Genomic DNA, 18543 nt, shown 5'->3' on the forward strand with positions numbered 1-18543 from the left:
CCAGAATTCCTGAGCCAGCATAGAATTCTGGGAGTTGAAGTCCATGAGTCATACAAGAGCCAAGGTTGCCTACCCCTGGCCCAGAGGGTTAAGAAAAACCAGGGTCTTTCCTAACATTCATGACAAAAAAGAAAGGCCTTTACGGTTGGACTCCCTTAGTCTTCCTGACGTTTGGTCGAGCCTGCAGAAGGTCCCAAAAGTAGACAAAGCCTTGAACCGTTTCTTAAGAAGTAAAGCAGAAACTTTCCCCCCCCCCCCAGGGGAGTTTATTTATTTATTTCCCAAGCACAAGCTGCAGGAGAAGAGGGAAATTTTCTCATTAAAGTTACATCCCTGCAGTTAGTTCAATTACTTGATATATGCAGAAGATGTTGTAAATTTAAAGATTTAAATAGCTTACAAAGATGCCAGAGGCTCCATCAGTTAATTTCCTTAATTTATGGATTTTTTTTTTAGCTCAGCTTCTGAAGTGGGAGGGAAAAGAAAAAGAGAAGACAAAGAGAAGTAGGTCATTGGATAGAGATATATCCGGGTCAGGATTCCCTGCTTGTTTTTACTGCATCCATCAGAACAACTTGAGATTTTGGGGCACTCTTTGCCATCCCAGACTGCAAGCAAGGGGAGCTTCCGGATACAGTTCTGGGGAAGGTCTGGATCTGCAGAAGATCCTATTTGTAAATGCCTCAGTGGGACAAAACTCCTTTAGTGGTGCGTGGTCCAGGAGATCAATCAGAATAGAGCTGGAAGGAACCTTGGAGGTCTTCTAATCCAACCCCCTGGTTAAGCAGGAGACCCTACTCCATTTCAGACAAGTGGCTGTCCGTTCTCCTCTTAAAAACCTCCATATAGGGACTCCTGCTTGAGCAGGGGGCTGGACTAGAAGACCTCCAAGGTCTCTAGTTTGCAGCTGAATATTGCAAAGTGAAACGCCTTCTCTGTAGTATGAACTTCCTGATGCCCTTCAGGAATTTGGCGCTAACAATTTAGCTCCATTAACTCAAACCTGAATGGCCAAATGGCAAGGTATTGGGCGAGTTGTAGTCCAGGTAATCTGGAAGTCATAATCCCTTTCCGTAATCCCATTTCTCTCACCAAGACAGTAGGAACGAAACAAGCCATCGGAACCTTCTGCCTAATTAGACTTTGAACTGAGTAGAGTAAAATAGGTTGGGTTTTTTAAAAATCATAGCTTGTTTTAAATGTTTACGAGATAGAAAAGGTGGTCTGTTTATCTGAATCAGCTGGATGCATATTGAAAGCAGCAAAAATGTTCAGACGTAATGCATGTTTTCTGTTTTACAGACCTCTATTATGCTGGGATTCTTTCTTCTTTCTGTTGTTTTCGGATCCTGCATGTCAGTACGATGAATATATACATATGAATTAATACTTAAAAGACATAATGCCAACTAAACAATATCATGGAAAAACATTGCAGTATGATTAAGTATTGGTGTTTTCAGTCTAACATTTCTTTTCCCACTAGATGAAGTTTCTAAGATTCTCAAGGTACATGTCAAGGACAGGTTTATAAATGGATTTTTATTTATTCACAACTTGAAGACTAATTGCTTCTTTTTGCCTGAAGGCCAGGAGATGGGTTTTAATATGACACTTCAAAAGTATTCATAGAGCCACTGAGATACTGAAGTGTCATTGTTTTAGGAAAGAAATCTCAGGATGGTACTTGTGACCCTGAAAATAACATCTTTCACCACTACTATAGGATTTTTCCCCGAGTTTCAGTTAAAAGCTCAACTATTTAAAACCATACAAAGGAAACTGCCGCTCTATAGTGTTGAAGCCAAGAAGGCCAAAAAATTAAAATATAGTTACTCAACTTCAGCATACAGCTCCTATGTCCTTAAAAACTTCATCCAGATTCATGATACAAAATTACTGTGGAAATAAAATATTACTGATGAGGATATTAGGGCAGAACAAAATTTACACAAGAGGGGCATACAGAAAAATGTATGTATATTTGTATGCAGAAGGCCAAGCTGTTTGCTGAAAACAATGTTTTTAAAATATACTGTATGCAATATATATTGCATAAGATGCAATGAGGAGCATGGATTTAAAATTAACATATTTAAGACAAGGTACTTGTGATTGACTGGGAAAATTGAAGGAATTGCAAGTTATATATAAATGGTGAAAAATCTAAGCAAGTACCGGTAGATGAATTTGTGTACCTCGGTAGAGCATATAGTAAATATGGGAGAAACGAATGAAGACGATTAATAAAAGTATAAATGCTGGTAGAAAGGTAATATATAATATGTAGTGGTTGTGAAGAATGAGCATTTGTTGAAATAAGCAAAATGTTTTGTCTAAGATTCCTTCTCTTTTATTATATGGAAATGAGAGCAGAATACAGCGGCAAGACGATTAAGAAAGGAAGATGGTAAATCAAGAAGATTGAAGCAAGCAGGAATGGCTGATGAATAAATGTGGATTGAATACAAAAGTGAATGAGCATTAAGAAAACTAAATACTGAGGCTGTTTGATCTCATAGTGAATAAAAAGTGAATTACAAATGTGTGGAAAAAGTAAAGGGGGTTTTAGAAAGGGGAAGACCAGACAAACTTTGACTGAATAGCGTTTAGGAGAACCTCAGAAAGAAAGAGCTACACAGTTATGTGAGTATGTGGTGGAAGTTAGCATGGCTTTGTAAGGATGGAAAAGAATGGAGAGACACAAAGCGTGCCCATTTAGCAATTGCCTCGTGAAGCTGTTTGTGTGTGGCTCACAGCTAGAAATACCGGCTCGTGAGCTTACAGTATTTGACACTGCTTATCTGATTAACTTTGCAGATGGGTGAGATATCAAATTTAAGAATAAGGGTCACAGAAGTTCTCATTAGTTTAGCTTCTCCAGCGTTCCCAACAAACTCTTCTGCTGGAATTGGAATTTTCAATGTGGTGTGTGCAACTGACATTTTCCAGATAGGTGAGTCTGAAGTCCTCCAGATGTGCACATCTGGGGAGAGCCAGGTTGAAAAAGGCTAGATTCCAATTGCCACTTGTGGCAATAGCTCCTCTACTACTGCTCTGTAATCCACAGGCCTTGCACTGAATGGGAAGTTTGCTTGAACACTGCCTTAATCAAATTAGAGTTGTGATAATTAAAATCATCTCTGTTTATATACAGAGATAGATATATAGATATATACAGATACGCATTCAAAGACAAAATACTCCTATAGTTGCAATCCAAATAGCGGCAAATATGGAGGGTGTGATCTAGTCCTTTATTTGCTAGAGACACTGAGGTTCTCAAGGGATTCTCACAAGCCTACAAAGTTTTCTGGCAGAACAGGCACCTCCTTGGGATGCTGACACACGATGTGTGAAATCCTCTGCAGCCAGATGCCAGTTCCCAGTTGAAGGAGGTTGCAAGTTGTGCTTCCTATTGCAATAGTTTCAGAAGGATTTAAAAACGAAAAAAAAAAGGGGGGGGAAGCAAAACCCTATAAGTCTAATTTTCAGGGAGCGATTTTGACTGAAAAATATCACCTTTCAGACATCATTGTAATGATTCAATCTGTCTGTTAGTTTATTACAACCAATAGTTGGATTTCTTGCTGATACAGATAAGATGTATCTGTACTTCCCCTGCTGCCAAAAGTACCCCATAGTAATCATAAAATAAGAAGTAGCTTTTATTCCAGATGGGTAAATTGTGGAGGTAAAGTTCTTGTTACTTGCATCAAATTCTGATCGTAGTAGACTCAAAATCCAGACAGTTGGATTTTGCTTCAGTTTCTTCCTAAAATGAACATGTCAAAGAATTGATGCCTTGCACGTCAAACCATGTATGCCTTTCCCGGACATTGTAGAGTAAATCAAAGGCCTGAAACAGGGAGGTCTTGCATTCTAGTCCTACACGAAGCCAGATGGGTAACCCTGGGCCAGCCACTCTCTCTCAGCCCCAGGAAAGAGATAATGGCAAACCACTTCTAAAAATCTTCCCATGAAAACTGCAGGAGCTAGACCAGACAATGGTCTGGAGTCAAAAACTGACTCGAAGACACAAAAATTAAAAAAGATAAAAGATTGCCGTGGGCATTTGCTTTATCTTTTGGGCAGCCTTAGAGTGAAATGTTTTTGTGGTCTCTCTCTCTCTCTCTCTCTCTCTCTCTCTCTGTGTGTGTATGATGACATTTCACACACATTCAGCTTGAGAGGATGAAGAAACGCCTCCTGCTAAGCCAAAGACCCTCTTCTACCTTCTCTTCCTCCGCAATGGGAAGGACCTGGGAAATCCGTATTTCTCTGGCAGGCGGGCGCTCTCTTTTTTCTCTGGCTGATGCAGCCTTCACTCACAATCACAGCAGGGACCAGTTGATCTTCATTTGTGATTATTTTCAATTCCCTCATCCTGGAATAGACAGGAAAGCAGGTCTTCAAGGCAACTTGTTGGTACCAGTTAGCTGTACGTACTTATGATAGAGTTGAGTCTTCTGGATGTCATTCTCTCAAATGACATTCCCAGTCATGTTGATGGGGATCTAAAAATAGGCCACGGCCAGAATGAGCAGGAAGAGAAGCACAGGAAGGAAGGAAGGAAGGGAGGGAGGGAGGGAGGGAGGGAGGGAGGGAGGGAGGGAGATGGAAAAAAGAAGAAAACATCAGCAGCTTCCAATTAACTGTCTCCTTAAGAGCATCCAGTAAATCCCAAAGGGCTGCAAAGAATTGCTCATTCCAGTCTGCATTGGGATAATTTAATATTTTAATAGTGATTTTTATAAACATTTAAAAATACAAAGATAAAAGTTAATACAAATTAAAAAAATATAAAATGTTAAAAGAAAAAATGAAATATTCAAAGAAAAAGAAAAGAAAAAAATAAAGAAAAAAATATATATAAAGAAATGCTTTCCCCCTTCATCATGGCAGGTCACTTACCTCCTTCTTTAATATTTCAACCAAAGATCTCTTTCCCAGGTTTCATTTCTTACCTATGAATAAATCATAAAGCCTTGCCATTCAGTCTTAATAAGCAAAAGTCCATTAAGAGTTACCAGAAATAACAACATATATATTTTAGCCTTAATCAAATTAATCAGCTATGGAAGCAACACATTGATTGCCAGAAAAATCTAAAACTCCTGGTGAAAATACTTCCAGTTGACCAAATTAAGTTGCACAAAGCCAACTTTTGATGTTCAGGAACTTTTTACACCTCAAAAACTTGCAGGTCCTCAAGTCCACTTATTGGAGTTTTGTTTTTGTTTCTGTGGATCAAGCCGTGGTTTGTAATTCGGACTCAATCCAGATGAAAGTTTAACCTCTTCTTAGCATTAACTCCTTGACTATATTTGAAGAGAAAGTTTCATTTCTAGCCAGGTAAACTGCAAGTGAGCCTGAAGGCTGTCAGGATTGTACTGCAAGTGCTGCAGCCAGTTTCCTTAACGGCTTTCTTTGTACAATAGGAGTGAGAAGCTAAAGAGAAAATATTTTCATTCTTTGTACACAGGTTTGCAACTCCTGTACTGCATGTTTTAAATCTTCCAAACACAGACAATGTATCTGCTGACCTCTTGTGGCCATCGGTGGGGAAGAAAGATTTCATGACTCAATCAAAGCAACTTCTTTGTGTAGTTTTTTTTTTGTAGGTCAAACATTTGCTGCCTGATATGACAACCTGCAGGAATACACAGGGCTGGGCTGCCCTAAAGACTAGTTCCATTCTTAAGACAACCAACTTAAAGAACAAAATTCATTCTGAAGGATTTTTCTTATTTATTATATTTATATCCCATTTTTATTATTTTTATAAATACTGTAATCAACTTGCCTAATATTCTCCCTCCTCCTATTTCCCCCACAACAACAACCTTGTGAGGTGCGTTGGGTTGAATGAGAATTTCCTGGTGATTGGCCCAAAGTCACCCAGCCAGTTTTCATCCCTAAAGTGGGATCAATATATTACGGTAGTTTCAATAATGTTTGAGATTGTTGTGGTCATTCACTGTCTGAGCAATTTTTGTGTGCTGCTTCTGCTTATTCAACAAAGATCATTCCAGGCAGGTGACAAAACCTTCCCCACTTGGTTTCTAAAACATTCACCATCACTGCTCTATATCATTTCAGACAAGTGGCTGTCCAGTCTCTCCTTAAAAATCTCCAGTGATGGAGCACCCACAACTTCTGGAGGCAAGTCCTTCCACTGGTTAATTGTCTTCACTGTTAAGAAGTTTCTCCTTAATTCCAGGGTTGCTTCTCTCCTTGATTAGTTTCTGTCCATTGCTTCTTGTCCTGCCCTCTGTTGCTTTAGTAAATAGGTTGAACCCTCCTTGTGGCAGCCCCTCAAATACTGGAATACTGCTATCATGTTCCCCCCTAGTCCTTCTTTTCTCTAGACTAACCAAACCGAAGTCCTGCAACCATTCTTCATATGTTTTAATTTCCAGACCTCTAATTATCTTAGTTGCTCTTCTCTGCACTTTTTCCAAAGTCTCAACATCTTTTTTGTACTGTGGTGACCAAAACTGGATGCTGTATTCCAGATGTGGCCTTACTAAGGCTTTAGAAAGCAGCACTAATACTTCACGTGATTTTGATTCTATGCCTCTGTTTATACAACCAAGGATTATATTATCTTTTTTGGCTGCCGCTGCACGTCGCTGGCTGATATTTAAGTGATCCTCCACTAGCACCTTCCAGGAACTCCACACTGGTTTCAGCAGGGATCTCTACAAAGGAGCTGAACACTTGGCATGCATTAATGGAAAAATGGGAGGCAACTCTGTAAAGTTGTTTGAGGTTGATGTAGTTTTTGATGCCAAGGAAGGAGCCCGAAGCCTCACACTTTCAATATCCATGCATAGATGGCTTGGGACCTCAGAACTGATTGGCTGCAATCACAGGATCAAACTTGGGCTGGATTGAATTTGCACAAATCCTGCACTTGGTTGAGTATTATTTGGGTCTCCTTAGTCTTATATTTTACTGACATCCACAGGTCCTCAGTTGCAAACTTTTGAAAAGAGTTCAAAAAAGGCTTCAGGGCACCAGGCCAGGTTAGGAATGTCTGGCCTAGAAGTGACCTAATGGCTGTGTTCACACAATGCACTGAACCAGATCAGGTAGTGGCTTTGCATGGGAACAGGGGTCTGCAGGACTAAAATGAAGATGGCAGCCTCACTTTTACATGCAGTCAGCCTGATCTTTTAGACAGCCGTCCACTTACACCCCTCTGTGGAGAGCAAAGAAGGTCAGCGGCTTTGCTTAAATGAGAATATAATACCATGCAGAGCAAAAAGGAGGTGATTTCAGCAGCCAGCCGAGGTCTGTTGTGTTGGAAGCAGCTAGTGAAAACAATTATTTTAACTGCTTTCCATGGTGTTTTATTAAACACAGACACCACTGGATGCCACTCTTGCTCCAGGTTTCACAGTAGAACACCTTCATAATATGAATTACGTTTTTTCTCCTCTCCTTTTGAAAAGATCCTCAGAATTTTGTTTTCTTTCTAGTGAATAACACCACAAGAGATTGGGGAAAGGGCTGCTTTGGAAGGGTTCCCCCCCAAGCTTTTAGATAGCCGTTCAGCTTAATCAATGCAATTCTGGGCATCATGCAACAAAACAAACATGAAACAAACAAATAAACAACAATGCAACCATGTATCATTAACACAATAGACCCAGATGTCAGGAAGGCTTCATGATAATGGACGCAACTCTGGGTCTCTGAAGGATCCAATGGGAACATGGGATGGTTGTGAGGATGGGACGCCCTTTTTCGTTCAAACCCAAGGAGGGAACAGCTCCAAGAACTATTAGGTTTTGGCAGTTTTACTGATGGTCTAGCTAGTGGATAATCTGTTCTGCCTTGTCACGATTTAATACTTCTGGTTTGCAACATGGATGTCATTAGAAAACCGGGCTTAGGTTTATGAAAGTTGCACCTTGAGCTGTAGTTGAAGGATTTTTAAGGGGCAGTTAGCTCTTTCTAGCCACTAAAAAAAAAAAAAAAAACAGATGGGCAAGAAGCTGTGTTTAAATTTATTTGCTACTTTAAAGGCAACATCTGATATTCCCTGAGACTACATAGATTAAAGTAAAGATTTATGTTAATGCCAAGGATTAAAATAATTTTAATAGCACGCATAAAAATGTAAATGTGCTATGTTCCATTTTTTTTTCTGCAGACAAATATGCCATAAGGGAGCTGTAGATGGAACAGAATATATTCACATCCTACAAACTGTAACATCTGGCTTAATTTTGCACTCTTGTGTTCTTTACATAGCAGTTGTCTTCCATTGGTGCATCCTTCAAATCACAGTTTAACATGGAATCATTTATTCCCCTCTTTTGAAATTCCCTGAAGGGAGCTGGAACTATCTACAAAAATAGCAATTTTTTTTGCAAATTCTTGATTATCTGTTTATTGAGGAGTTGAGGGTCACTTAGAATTCTCTGTGCCCCATTCTCCAACTTTCATTACTATGTAATGCAAACAGGCACTAATATCATATTAAATTGTTTTTTATTAGGAAACCTGCCATTAGATGTAGCAATACACTAAATGCAGAAATTATTGAAAACATTATAGTGATGGAAACAGTTAAGGTGCATATGTATATGCCTTAAAGGTATATTATGATTTCTCACTTTCCTGCTCTGTTTGAGAAGTGATTCTGCGACGGATCTTTTAAAAAAATGCTTAGCATGTATCACTAACTAGCATCAGCAACTGAAAGTCCTTTGTTAAAGTGACAATTATATATTTGTATTTCTTGGTTTTAAAATGATTTGAAACTAAACAAAATGTGGAAAGAGATATCATGAAAACTGGAAAACAGCAAAGAGTTGTTTCTGATGAGGAATGGTACCCTGATACCATTCAAAGTTCTCTGAAGGCAAGAGAGCCACTGCAGCTTTTGAAAGCCCCTGGGCAGAGATCTCTGGTTGGCTTTTATCTCCCTGGATCAAAGGGAGATTAACAGATTAACCATGTGTTTTCTGGATGGTAGCTCCTTCTGATTAAACTGCAGAGATGGAAAAACTTTTGCAGTTAGATTGAGACTTGAGGTGTTGGCACCCCTCGACTTTTCTCTATGGAGTCCTAACTTCAGAAAAACTGTTAGAGACTTTACAGCCTTGTTCTCCCCATCTTTTATTCACTTTAAGAAACAAATAATTATAGTTGAAAACAGATTTTCTTTTGCAGCAAAAATAAGGCTCCTTCTGGTAAGCTAAGCGTTCTTTGGAAACTAGAAAAATACAAGAGAGACCTCGGTTTAAAAATTAAAAGACTTATTAGAAAAAGAGAGTTTTCAAAGGCTAGGGGGACAGTCCTTATTTTATTGTTATTTTTATTTTTACTGTTTTACTTTTATCAAAAGTGCTTTGATAGGATTTATTACTGAGTTAGTGCAAGAGGATAGCCTTGAACTCAGTGGTGGGATTCAAATATGTAAACAATTGGTTCTCTGCATGGATGTACTTCTGGAAGTCCGTTCTGGGCTTGGGCAACAAAAAATGGTTTTTTTCCTCTCTAATCTGGCTCTTTGAATGGACAATTTTTTTTTCTGTTAGGCACTGGCGCCATCTACTGTCTTTGGAAACCATCCCTATTATCAGATGTGAAGAGAGGAGGCTGCTCTCTGCAGTTTCCCCCTCCCCCTTCACACCTGCAAAGGGTTCCAAATTCAACCTTCCTTTTGGTCCTTCCACCGTCCTTTGAATTTGCTGGGAAAAATTGGAAGCACCCATAAATGTTCCCCTCCCTTTTTAGAGAAAAATTAAAAGGGAAACCTGCTTTGGCTTCAAACCCCAAATTGATGTGTTTCTTAAATATTTGGCCTTCCAGAAAATTAATTTTGGGCTTGGAATGGTGAGAAAAATAAGAGATGGTTCAGGGCCCAACGTCACATTTTGACTGGAATCACATCTTGATTTTTCTCACTTCTTGGAGATCAAGCAACAGGCCTGGAAATGTTGTCTTAATGGTATCTGTGTGTGTATGTGTCTTAATTCCAGATTGCTTCTCTCTTTGATCAGTTTCCAACCATTGTTTCTCGTCCTTCCCTCTGATGGTTTGGTGAACAACCTGGCCCCCTCCACCAGGTTGTTCACCAAATATACTGGAACGCTGCTATCATGTCTCCCCTATTTCTTCTTTTCTTGAGACTAGCCAAACCCAAGTCCTGCAGTCGTTCTTCATATATTTTAATCTCCAGGCCTTGGATCATCTTAGTTGCTCTTCTTTGCACTTTTTCCAAAGTCTCAACATCTTTTTTGTAGTATGGTGACCAAAATTGGCTGCAGTATTCCAGGTGTGGTCTTACTACGGTTTTATAAAACGGTAATAATACTTCTCGTGATCTTGATTCTATGCCTTTGTTTATACAATCCAGGATTGTAATAGTTTTTTTGGTTGGAAGAAATGTAGAAATTCATAGAAAAAAACTTAGAAAGGGGCATTACAGGATCTGAGGGTTTCCCACTGAGATCAATAAGTTAAAAGTGTCCCAAGCAAACCCCATCCCAAAGTTCATCCGGTCAGTTCATATGGGCCAATCCCCAGGTTTTAAGTCTGTTGTGGGAAAGAGCAGATAACGCCAGTCTGTCTCAGGTTGCAGTGATGTTTTGTTGGCTCTTTTACACTTTCCTTTCTGAAAGTGGAGATAAGCCAGATGGCCAGAGGTGCATTCCTTTCTTCTTCCCCCCTTCTAGCTGACATCAAGGGGAAAGATAGTTCACAGACTAAGTAAGTAACACAACAAAGTGTTACAGTGCAGCGATAGAGGAAAACAGAACAATAACCCGCAGTGCTTCCCCCCTCCCCTCCAGGAGCATGGCGGAACCCAGAAGTATAGAGAGAGTAGAGTTAGAATTAGGTAGAAAGGGGGCCCCTTAGAATATGGGTTCTGACAGTATTAATGATGAAGATATTTCGGCTAAAATGTATAAACTTTTCCCAACATAATAAGAGCAAGTGAAAGGATGTACAGTTAGTTCTTGACCTACAGGTAGCTCATTTAGTGACCGTTTAGTTACAATGGCCCTGAAAACAGTGACTTATGACCATTTTTCACACTTATGACCACTGCAGCATCCCAATGGTCACGTGATCAAAATTCAGACATTTGGCAACTGACTCACATTTATGATGGTTGCAGTGTCAGGACTGAACATCTGGCTGTGGGCAGAGTCAGCCTACAGTACCTCATTCTAATCACTGTGCTGCCATGGCAAAAAATGTCCTTGGGAAAGCTGGGTTTGCTTAACGACTGCTGTAAAAATTGTTGTAAAATTGGGTGCGGCTCAACTTACAATCACCATGACTTATGATGAAAACTCTGGTCTCAAATATGTCCTAAGTCAAGGACAGGCAGAGGCTGAGTGAGGTGAGGCACAGCTGTAGCAAGTTGGCCAGGAGGCTTCAGGTGAGGACCGTGAGCATCTATTGCCCATTAGCAATAAGGTGGTGGAGTCCACACCTCCTCCTGATCCAAGGGCACATAGAAGACAGGCACAATGCCAGTCAGTTAAACTATTCATAAGGAGGCAACCTTGCCTCTCGTGAAGGGCTGCACCAGCATTGCCTACTAAATCCTGCCCTGAGGACTTGAGTGTTGCTGGAGCAACATGGCTAGTTTGGAGCCTTGTGTGTTCGTGTTGTGTATCCTGACCCATTTGACTTCTGGACTGCTTTCCTTGATTTTGTGTGTGCCTGTTGGACTTGGTTACCCAATGACTCTTGCTGTGCTGAGCTCAGAGTCTGGACCTGTGCGATGGGGCTGCTTTCTGAGGACCTGTTTGGGGGGTTTGAAGAGACATCTGCAGACGTTTGCTATTTGTGTGTGTGTGTGGGGGGGAGCAGACAGTACAAAAACAGACTTTGGGTCAATTCTGAGAAGACCGAGTAGCAGTAGCTGTTTTGCCTTCTAGGCTGTGGACATCTCCACTGCTGGCCTTGGATAGCATTGTCCTTCTCCATTCAAGATACTGTAATGCATTGACTGAAGGTCCTCTACAATTCTAATCTCCTGCTTGAAAGATAACTGTGGGCAGACAGGCATTGTACAGGTTCATCTTGTATAATGATTATACAATTTCCTTGACCAGGAAGCCCTTCAGATGGTCACCCAGGCCCTGATCACCTCACAGTTGGACTACAGCAATAGGCTCTACTTGGGGCTGGCCTTTAAAACCATCCAGAAGCTGCAGCTGGTACAACATTCGATGTTTTGAATCCCCACTGCTACATGAGCTGCCGAGTTTGCCAGTTGGCTGCTGGGTGCAGTTCAGGTTATTGATTTACCACCTATAAAGATTTTCATAGCCCAGAACCCACTTAGTTGAGGAACTGCCTGTCTCCAATTGCTTCAGCCTGCCTGGTCCATCAGGGCGGAGTGGGTGTGCTCCAGGTCTCTTCAACTCAGCAGTTGCCATCTTGTCCTCTGAAGCATTTCTTTGTCATGCCCCCCCCCCGGTCTGGAATAGCCTCCCCCTGGAGATATTGCCTGAATAATGCCCATCTCTTAGGCTTTTGGAAAGCCTTTAAGACCTGGCTCTGTTCCCACGTCTGGGATTAATGCGCTTGTTATATGCTGATGGGGATCCTCTCATATTTTTGTGTTGCTTTATAGCCGTTTTGATCAGGGCTGTCCCTTTCTGTAGGTTTTAACTGTTTTATTGTTTGGGAGTTTTGTAAGGCTTCCAGAGCTTTCACAACAAATATGATTAAATTAAATTAAAATGTTCCTAACCATTATGGTGCCAAAGGGATGAAGTGTGGCCTGTGATGTGTTAATGCAAATTCCATCCCTCTGAATTTGTTTTGTGATGTTCCAGGCAAAACAGAAGTGAAGCTTGGATTGTTACATTGTGAGACAAACTGTACTTTATCGGCCTTCCCACTTTGCCAACCTCATACAGACACCCATGGGAGAACTGGAGATTGATGGAACATGAATGACAGATCAAGTAATTTAACCTTCTGGTGTAATGAAACTCATTCATGAAGCTTATGTATTTGTATAAACGTCTGTTCCACAAAATTGCATAGGAGGAGCTCCACGAGGCTGCAACCAAAAGCTCACCTCCACTTAATAAAGGTCCTCAAAAGGCTTTGAGTAATTAAACATCAGATAATCCATATAATAGAAATCATAACTACGCTGCCTTTGAGAAGGAGAAAGCCGTGTAAAATATTGTTGTGTGATCTGAGTGGTTGTCCTCTCTTCGTTGGAATGTCTGTCTTTAAACCTAGGGAAAGTCAAATTCTGTGGAGCATTTATCAAATGGAGGAAAAAGTTAGCATCTTCTTCCATGGTTTCAAATTTCCCAATGAAGTCATAGTCCACTAAGCAAGGACTACACAGCCTGTTGATGTGATCCCAGTGGATGTCCATGCCAATCGGCCGGTGCACATCGAGAAGATATTGAACAAACTCTTTGAACTCTACCCCAGAGCCTGTCCTCAGGGCCTCCTTGGTGGCATTGGGGCGATACTTTGAAATAATGGGCCTGCCAAAGACGGGGTGGTAATAATTGTTGGGATGCTCAAACTTGTCTCGAAATGCCGACACTAACTTCTCAAAAGGTTCACGAACAAAGAGCATCTTAGTGTAAGTACTGAGCCTGTAGTTGATCCCTTTGTGATCAAAACCATCCAGCTTCTTCAGATAATTCCCATAATGCACAGTATTGTGCTGAATAACCCTGGTTGAGGAGGCCAGTCCATTAAGAACCATGAGCACTCTCTTCCAGTTGGAACAGCCGGCTTTCGGGACTTCACAATATAAAATTCGATATTTATCTTCGACAAATATCCTGGAAACATGATAAGGGGTGATGACTCTTTTGTTGTTACTCTTGTACTTGGAGCACGTGTCTCTCATGATGCGTTTTCTCTCTCTCTGGACCTCGTAGAGACTCCTCCACTTCAGCTCCTCTTTCGCCTCAGCTTTCAGGAGGGGCAGGCTGTGGAAGGAGGCATTAATTGCAATCCGGAGGGGGCTTCTTCTCAGGACAAATTTCCTCTTTCGCTGATAGGCAGAATTCGCACCTGGACCTTTCCGCTGTCGGTCTTGAATCCCGCCTAAAGCCTTCTGGGCCTGGCCTGAGCTTCGAGGCTTCACGGACTCATCTCGCACGGGGTGTAAAGAGGCCCGCTGGTTTGCCATCAGAAAGGAGTCCTCTCCATTTGCCTGATCGTTGCTCGATGCGCCTTCCTAGTGGGAGAGAAGAAGCAGGGCATTACTAAAGGAGGCAGCAGAGGCTAAGGATGCCAGCGAATTGTGCCGTTTTAGTTTAGCCAAACCTGGCAGGCAGCGCATTGCTTTACACACAGCACTGAGGCTGCAGTTATGATTTTTTTTTTTACCTTCTGCTTTTGAACGTGTTGCTATTAATATATGCATCAGTTCTAGAGCTAAACCTGGGAACCCTGCAAGGACACAGTTTTAATATTTTCAAATCTCAGTGTCTATGAAGATTCTCAGTCATCCAAGTCACGGTAGTATCAAAAGTGGCTTTTTATTTTTGAAAAGAGGCCATTTATGTTAACACTGAGCAGCTCTCTCTCAAGAGAGGAGGAGGGATAAGACACCCCCCACCCCCAATTTACAAGGCAGTCCTTTGGGCTGTTCCAAGAAGCTTCCACACCTCTGATTCAGGTGACCCTGAGATCACAGATAAAACCCCAAGTAAAGACAATGGCTCCCAGCTGACTGAAAAGAAAACACAGCCTTTCCATCCTCCCCCCATCCTGTCAGAGCCTGTCTGTCCCCCTTCCACCCATAATCTCGACAGTCAATAACTGCCCTTCCATCTCCCACAGCATTCAATACAACTGATGAAACTTCCAGGATAGAAGCACAGTCTTGTTTTCCTCAAAAAATCAGCCCAGTTGCCTTTTCAAAAATAAAAACCACTTTTGTTTCAAACCTTAGATGCCAATAGAGTGACCTTTTCATTTTGGAAGCCCCTGCCTTCAGACTGCAGGATGTGGGGGAGAGCAAATGCAGGAAGATGGCAGCCCCAGCCTTGTTTTAAAGCCCCACCCGCTTCGTATGTATGGCGAAAGGGGCAATGCCACATTGCCACCCTGGAGACTTTGTTCCCCCCTCCAGGCAGATGCCCACACTTTCAAGGCTGGATTTCGAGGGACACGTCAAAGTGAAGATAACACTTCTATCTATACTGCAGAGTTCTCACTTTTCTGCTAAATTACAACGATTCCCAGTTTATAGACCCACTGAGGCCATCCAGTCCAACCCTTTGCTCGGTGCAACAATCCCATTAAACACACCAGTCAAATGGCTGTTTGACATCTGGGTCAGCACATGCAGCGATAAAGGGGAGCTCAGCTTCCTTCTGGGTCAGTGGCTCCTCTGTGGCTAGGAAAACATTTTTTCTAACATGTTAATACAGGTAGTCCTCGACTTACGCTGAGCCCAACATTTCTGTTGTGATGTGAAACAACACAAATCTGGAGCTCCATTCACAGTTAAGTGAAACAGTTGTGAGGTGAAATTTGCCCCATGTTACGACCTTCCTAGCCACAATTGTTAGGCAAATCGTTGCAGTGGTTAAGTTAGTAACATGGTTGTTAAGTGAATCCCGTTGACTTTGCTTGTCAGAAGTTTGCAAAAGGTGATCACGTGACCCCAGGATACTGCAATTGTGGTAAATATGAGTCAATCACCCGGTGTCTGAATTTTGATCACGTGATCATGGGGATGCTGCATTGTTCGTCGTGTGAAAAATGGTCCTATGTCATTTTTTTCAATGCCATTTTAACTAAACGGTCACTAAATGGACTGTTGTAAGTCAAGGATTATCTGTATTTTTCTGCATCCTGCGCTCTAAAACACTGGAGGACAGATCTTGAGGTTCTGGGGCATCACCATTCAGGGGTGTGAAGCAGTTTGTCAGGCCTTTTGGATTCCTAGACATACCTTAGATCAGGGTTCTGCAACCTTGACCACTTTAAGTCTTGTGGACTTCAGCTCCCAGAATTCCTCAGCCAGCTCTTAAAGTTGTCAAGGTTGCAGACCCCTGCCCTAGATGGAACATCATTCTAGAGGAGGTGGCAGTGTGTCATGGATCTGCCCCCAGACCCCTCTTCAGATGTGAGCTCGGAGGCGGAGGAGGGTGAGTTTGAGTCTGCAGAGGAAAGCATGGAGATGAGAATTGGTCAGGATCCAGCCATGGAGAGTGCTAGCCTGATGGAGGCTGTACTAGACACAGCTACAGCAAGTTGGCTAGGAGGCTCCAGCAATGAGGAGGAGGTGGAGTCTACACCTCCTGATCCAAGGACACACAGGGCAGAGAGGAGACGGGCACAACGCTAGAACAGAGGTCCCCAGCTTTTTCCAGCTTGGTGATCCAGCTCGCCTGGGGGAAGGTGCAAAATTTGGTAGTTAATTAGAACAACTGATGGCAACCAGTGGCACTTCAAATCTACCAGGTTTGCAATTGCTCCTGGCACTTCCTCTCACCCCAGCAAATACCAGGGCTCTCCCTTGCAATTACGTAAACAACAGGGGTAAGGAGGGACTTTGAATTATTCCAGCTGATTCCCAAACGCAGGACTCAGTTTCCCTGCCCCTCTCCAGAGGAGTCCTGGGTGTCTGCAAAGAGCAAAGCGACGGCAGGGGGAGCATTATCACCAATGCCTTTTCATTCAGAACGAACTGGGTGATCTGAAGAAGTTTTTGATTAGCCAGACTTGATGCAAAATGTGGTTACGTGCAATTTTTCTTGTGAACGTGCATTCGATTTATCCAGTCTAAGCAACTTCCCCCCAAAAGTCTATTTCAAGAAATATATCTGAAGAGCCTAATAAACTGAGAGGCTGTAATGAGGCAATTTGCATTCAAGGAAACATCATCCTCCCGTCTTCAGGCTGTCTTCCTTTCACTCAGCCTTCCCCCCCCCCACGGATTTCAGAAAGAAAAGGAAAGGAGAAGGTAGCTTACTCTTTTAGCTTCCTGAGATCCCCTGCCATATCTCATTCCTAAAGAGAGAAAAGACAAAGGGTGGTCAAAAGTGGGATCTGCATAAAAGGCTGCATTCACTTTCCTGGCTTATCTCGTGGGGTGTTTTCCACTACAGCTAGTCCTTGACTTACAACAGTTCATTTAGTGACCAAAGTTACAGGGGCGCTGAAAAAAATGACTTATGACCGTTTTTCACACTTACAACCGTTGCAGCATCCCCAGGGTCATGTGAACACAATTCATACGCTGGGCAACTGGCTTGTACTTATGACAGTTGCAGTGTTCCAGGGTCCTGTGATCCCCTTTTGCGACCTTCTGACAAGCAAAGTCAATGGGGAAGCCAGATTGACTTAACAACGTTGTTACTAACCGGAGCGATTCACTTAAGAACTGTGGAAAGAAAGGTCATAAAATGGAGCAAAATGCACTCAACAAATATCTCAGCAACACAAAGTTTGGGCTCAGTTGTAGTTGTGTGTCGAGGACTGTGTATTAAGGGCTTTTCGCTGTCTCTGCCCCTTCCTTCTCTATTTCCACACACTTCCAATATTCTGACCTCAATCCTTGCTCCCCCCCCCCCCGGGCCGGGGTCCAGAGGGGCTCGGGGTACATTCCAAGCCAAGAGGACGGGGGCAGAGAATAGAAAACAAATCCATAATGATACCAATCTGGAATTTCGCAGGGTTTATTTTTCTCGTGAACGACACTTTTAGGAAAGTCTAAACAGGCAGCTTGCTTAGTATAATCAGTTGCTTTAATAGGAGGCATCTGAGCTTCTTTCCTTCTTCGGAAACAGCTACCCAGTTCTCCCTTCTGTCTTTTCCCCCCCTAAATGCCAACTTGCAAATAGTGCTCTACAGCCGTTCACATATTCACAGGAAATTCATAATGGTGCAATTGTCAATCTAGCTTATAGTTAAATATGTTACGTGAACTTCTCCAAAGCCTCTCTGCTCCAGCCAGGTGGATTCACCCCTCACCTCTTCACTGCTGCTCCAGGGGCTTTGCCTGTGCCTGTTTAAGGCTGAAGAAAGGGGAGAGGGGACCACAAAGAAGGCCTCCTCTGGGTGTGCTTCCCAGTTATGCTTCCCCAAAAGTAAGTTACTTTTTCCAGTGCCATTGTAAGTTTGAACGGTCACTAAATGAACTGCTGTAAGACGAGGACTAGTGTAATTTCCTGGGTGGAATGATTTTGGATTGGGTCGTATCTGTTCACCGATGGATGGCCTCACCTCTGTGTAACTAGTTGGCAAAATAAAACACTAACAAAATGCCTTAAGACTGCTTTTTTGCAATGAAATTAGAGAACTTTGAGCAATTTCCTGCATGATGGAAGAGAGAGATGGAAAACTCAACACAACGCAAGCAGAGGCTCCAAGATCCTTCTGGATCATTAGAAGCACAACTTGTAACTTTATGTGGTGGCTTATTCTTGTAGGCATCCTAATTAGAGCGACATTTGCTGGACTTAATTAATATTCAGTTGAGAGCAAAAATGCCAACCTGGGGCTTTTAATTCCCCCCCCCCATCATCGATGGCCCTATTGCCAGGAATATCATTAATTAGC

At 42.2% G+C, this 18543-nt stretch overlaps 1 protein-coding gene across 3 annotated transcripts in view; it reads right to left on the minus strand.

The window, feature by feature from the left end:
• Positions 1-12855: 12855 nt before the first annotated feature.
• Positions 12856-18543, minus strand: part of CHST8 (carbohydrate sulfotransferase 8) — a 97251-nt gene continuing 91563 nt past the window's right edge. For 2 of the 3 annotated variants that reach the window (XM_039353702.1, XM_039353703.1), the window contains exons 3-4: positions 16955-16992; positions 12856-14203 (exon numbers count right to left, since the gene is read on the minus strand). In XM_039353702.1, the coding sequence (XP_039209636.1) occupies positions 13076-14203; positions 16955-16992 (1166 nt within the window). In that variant the 3' untranslated portion in view covers positions 12856-13075. The remainder of the gene's footprint in view (positions 14204-16954; positions 16993-18543) is intronic. The other variant, XM_039353704.1, reaches the window with a different exon arrangement.

Source organism: Crotalus tigris, unplaced genomic scaffold (genome assembly GCF_016545835.1).
Source record: "Crotalus tigris isolate CLP2741 ecotype Arizona unplaced genomic scaffold, ASM1654583v1 scf7180000018525.42219311030:4301911, whole genome shotgun sequence".
In the NCBI taxonomy this organism is placed as follows: domain Eukaryota; kingdom Metazoa; phylum Chordata; class Lepidosauria; order Squamata; family Viperidae; genus Crotalus; species Crotalus tigris.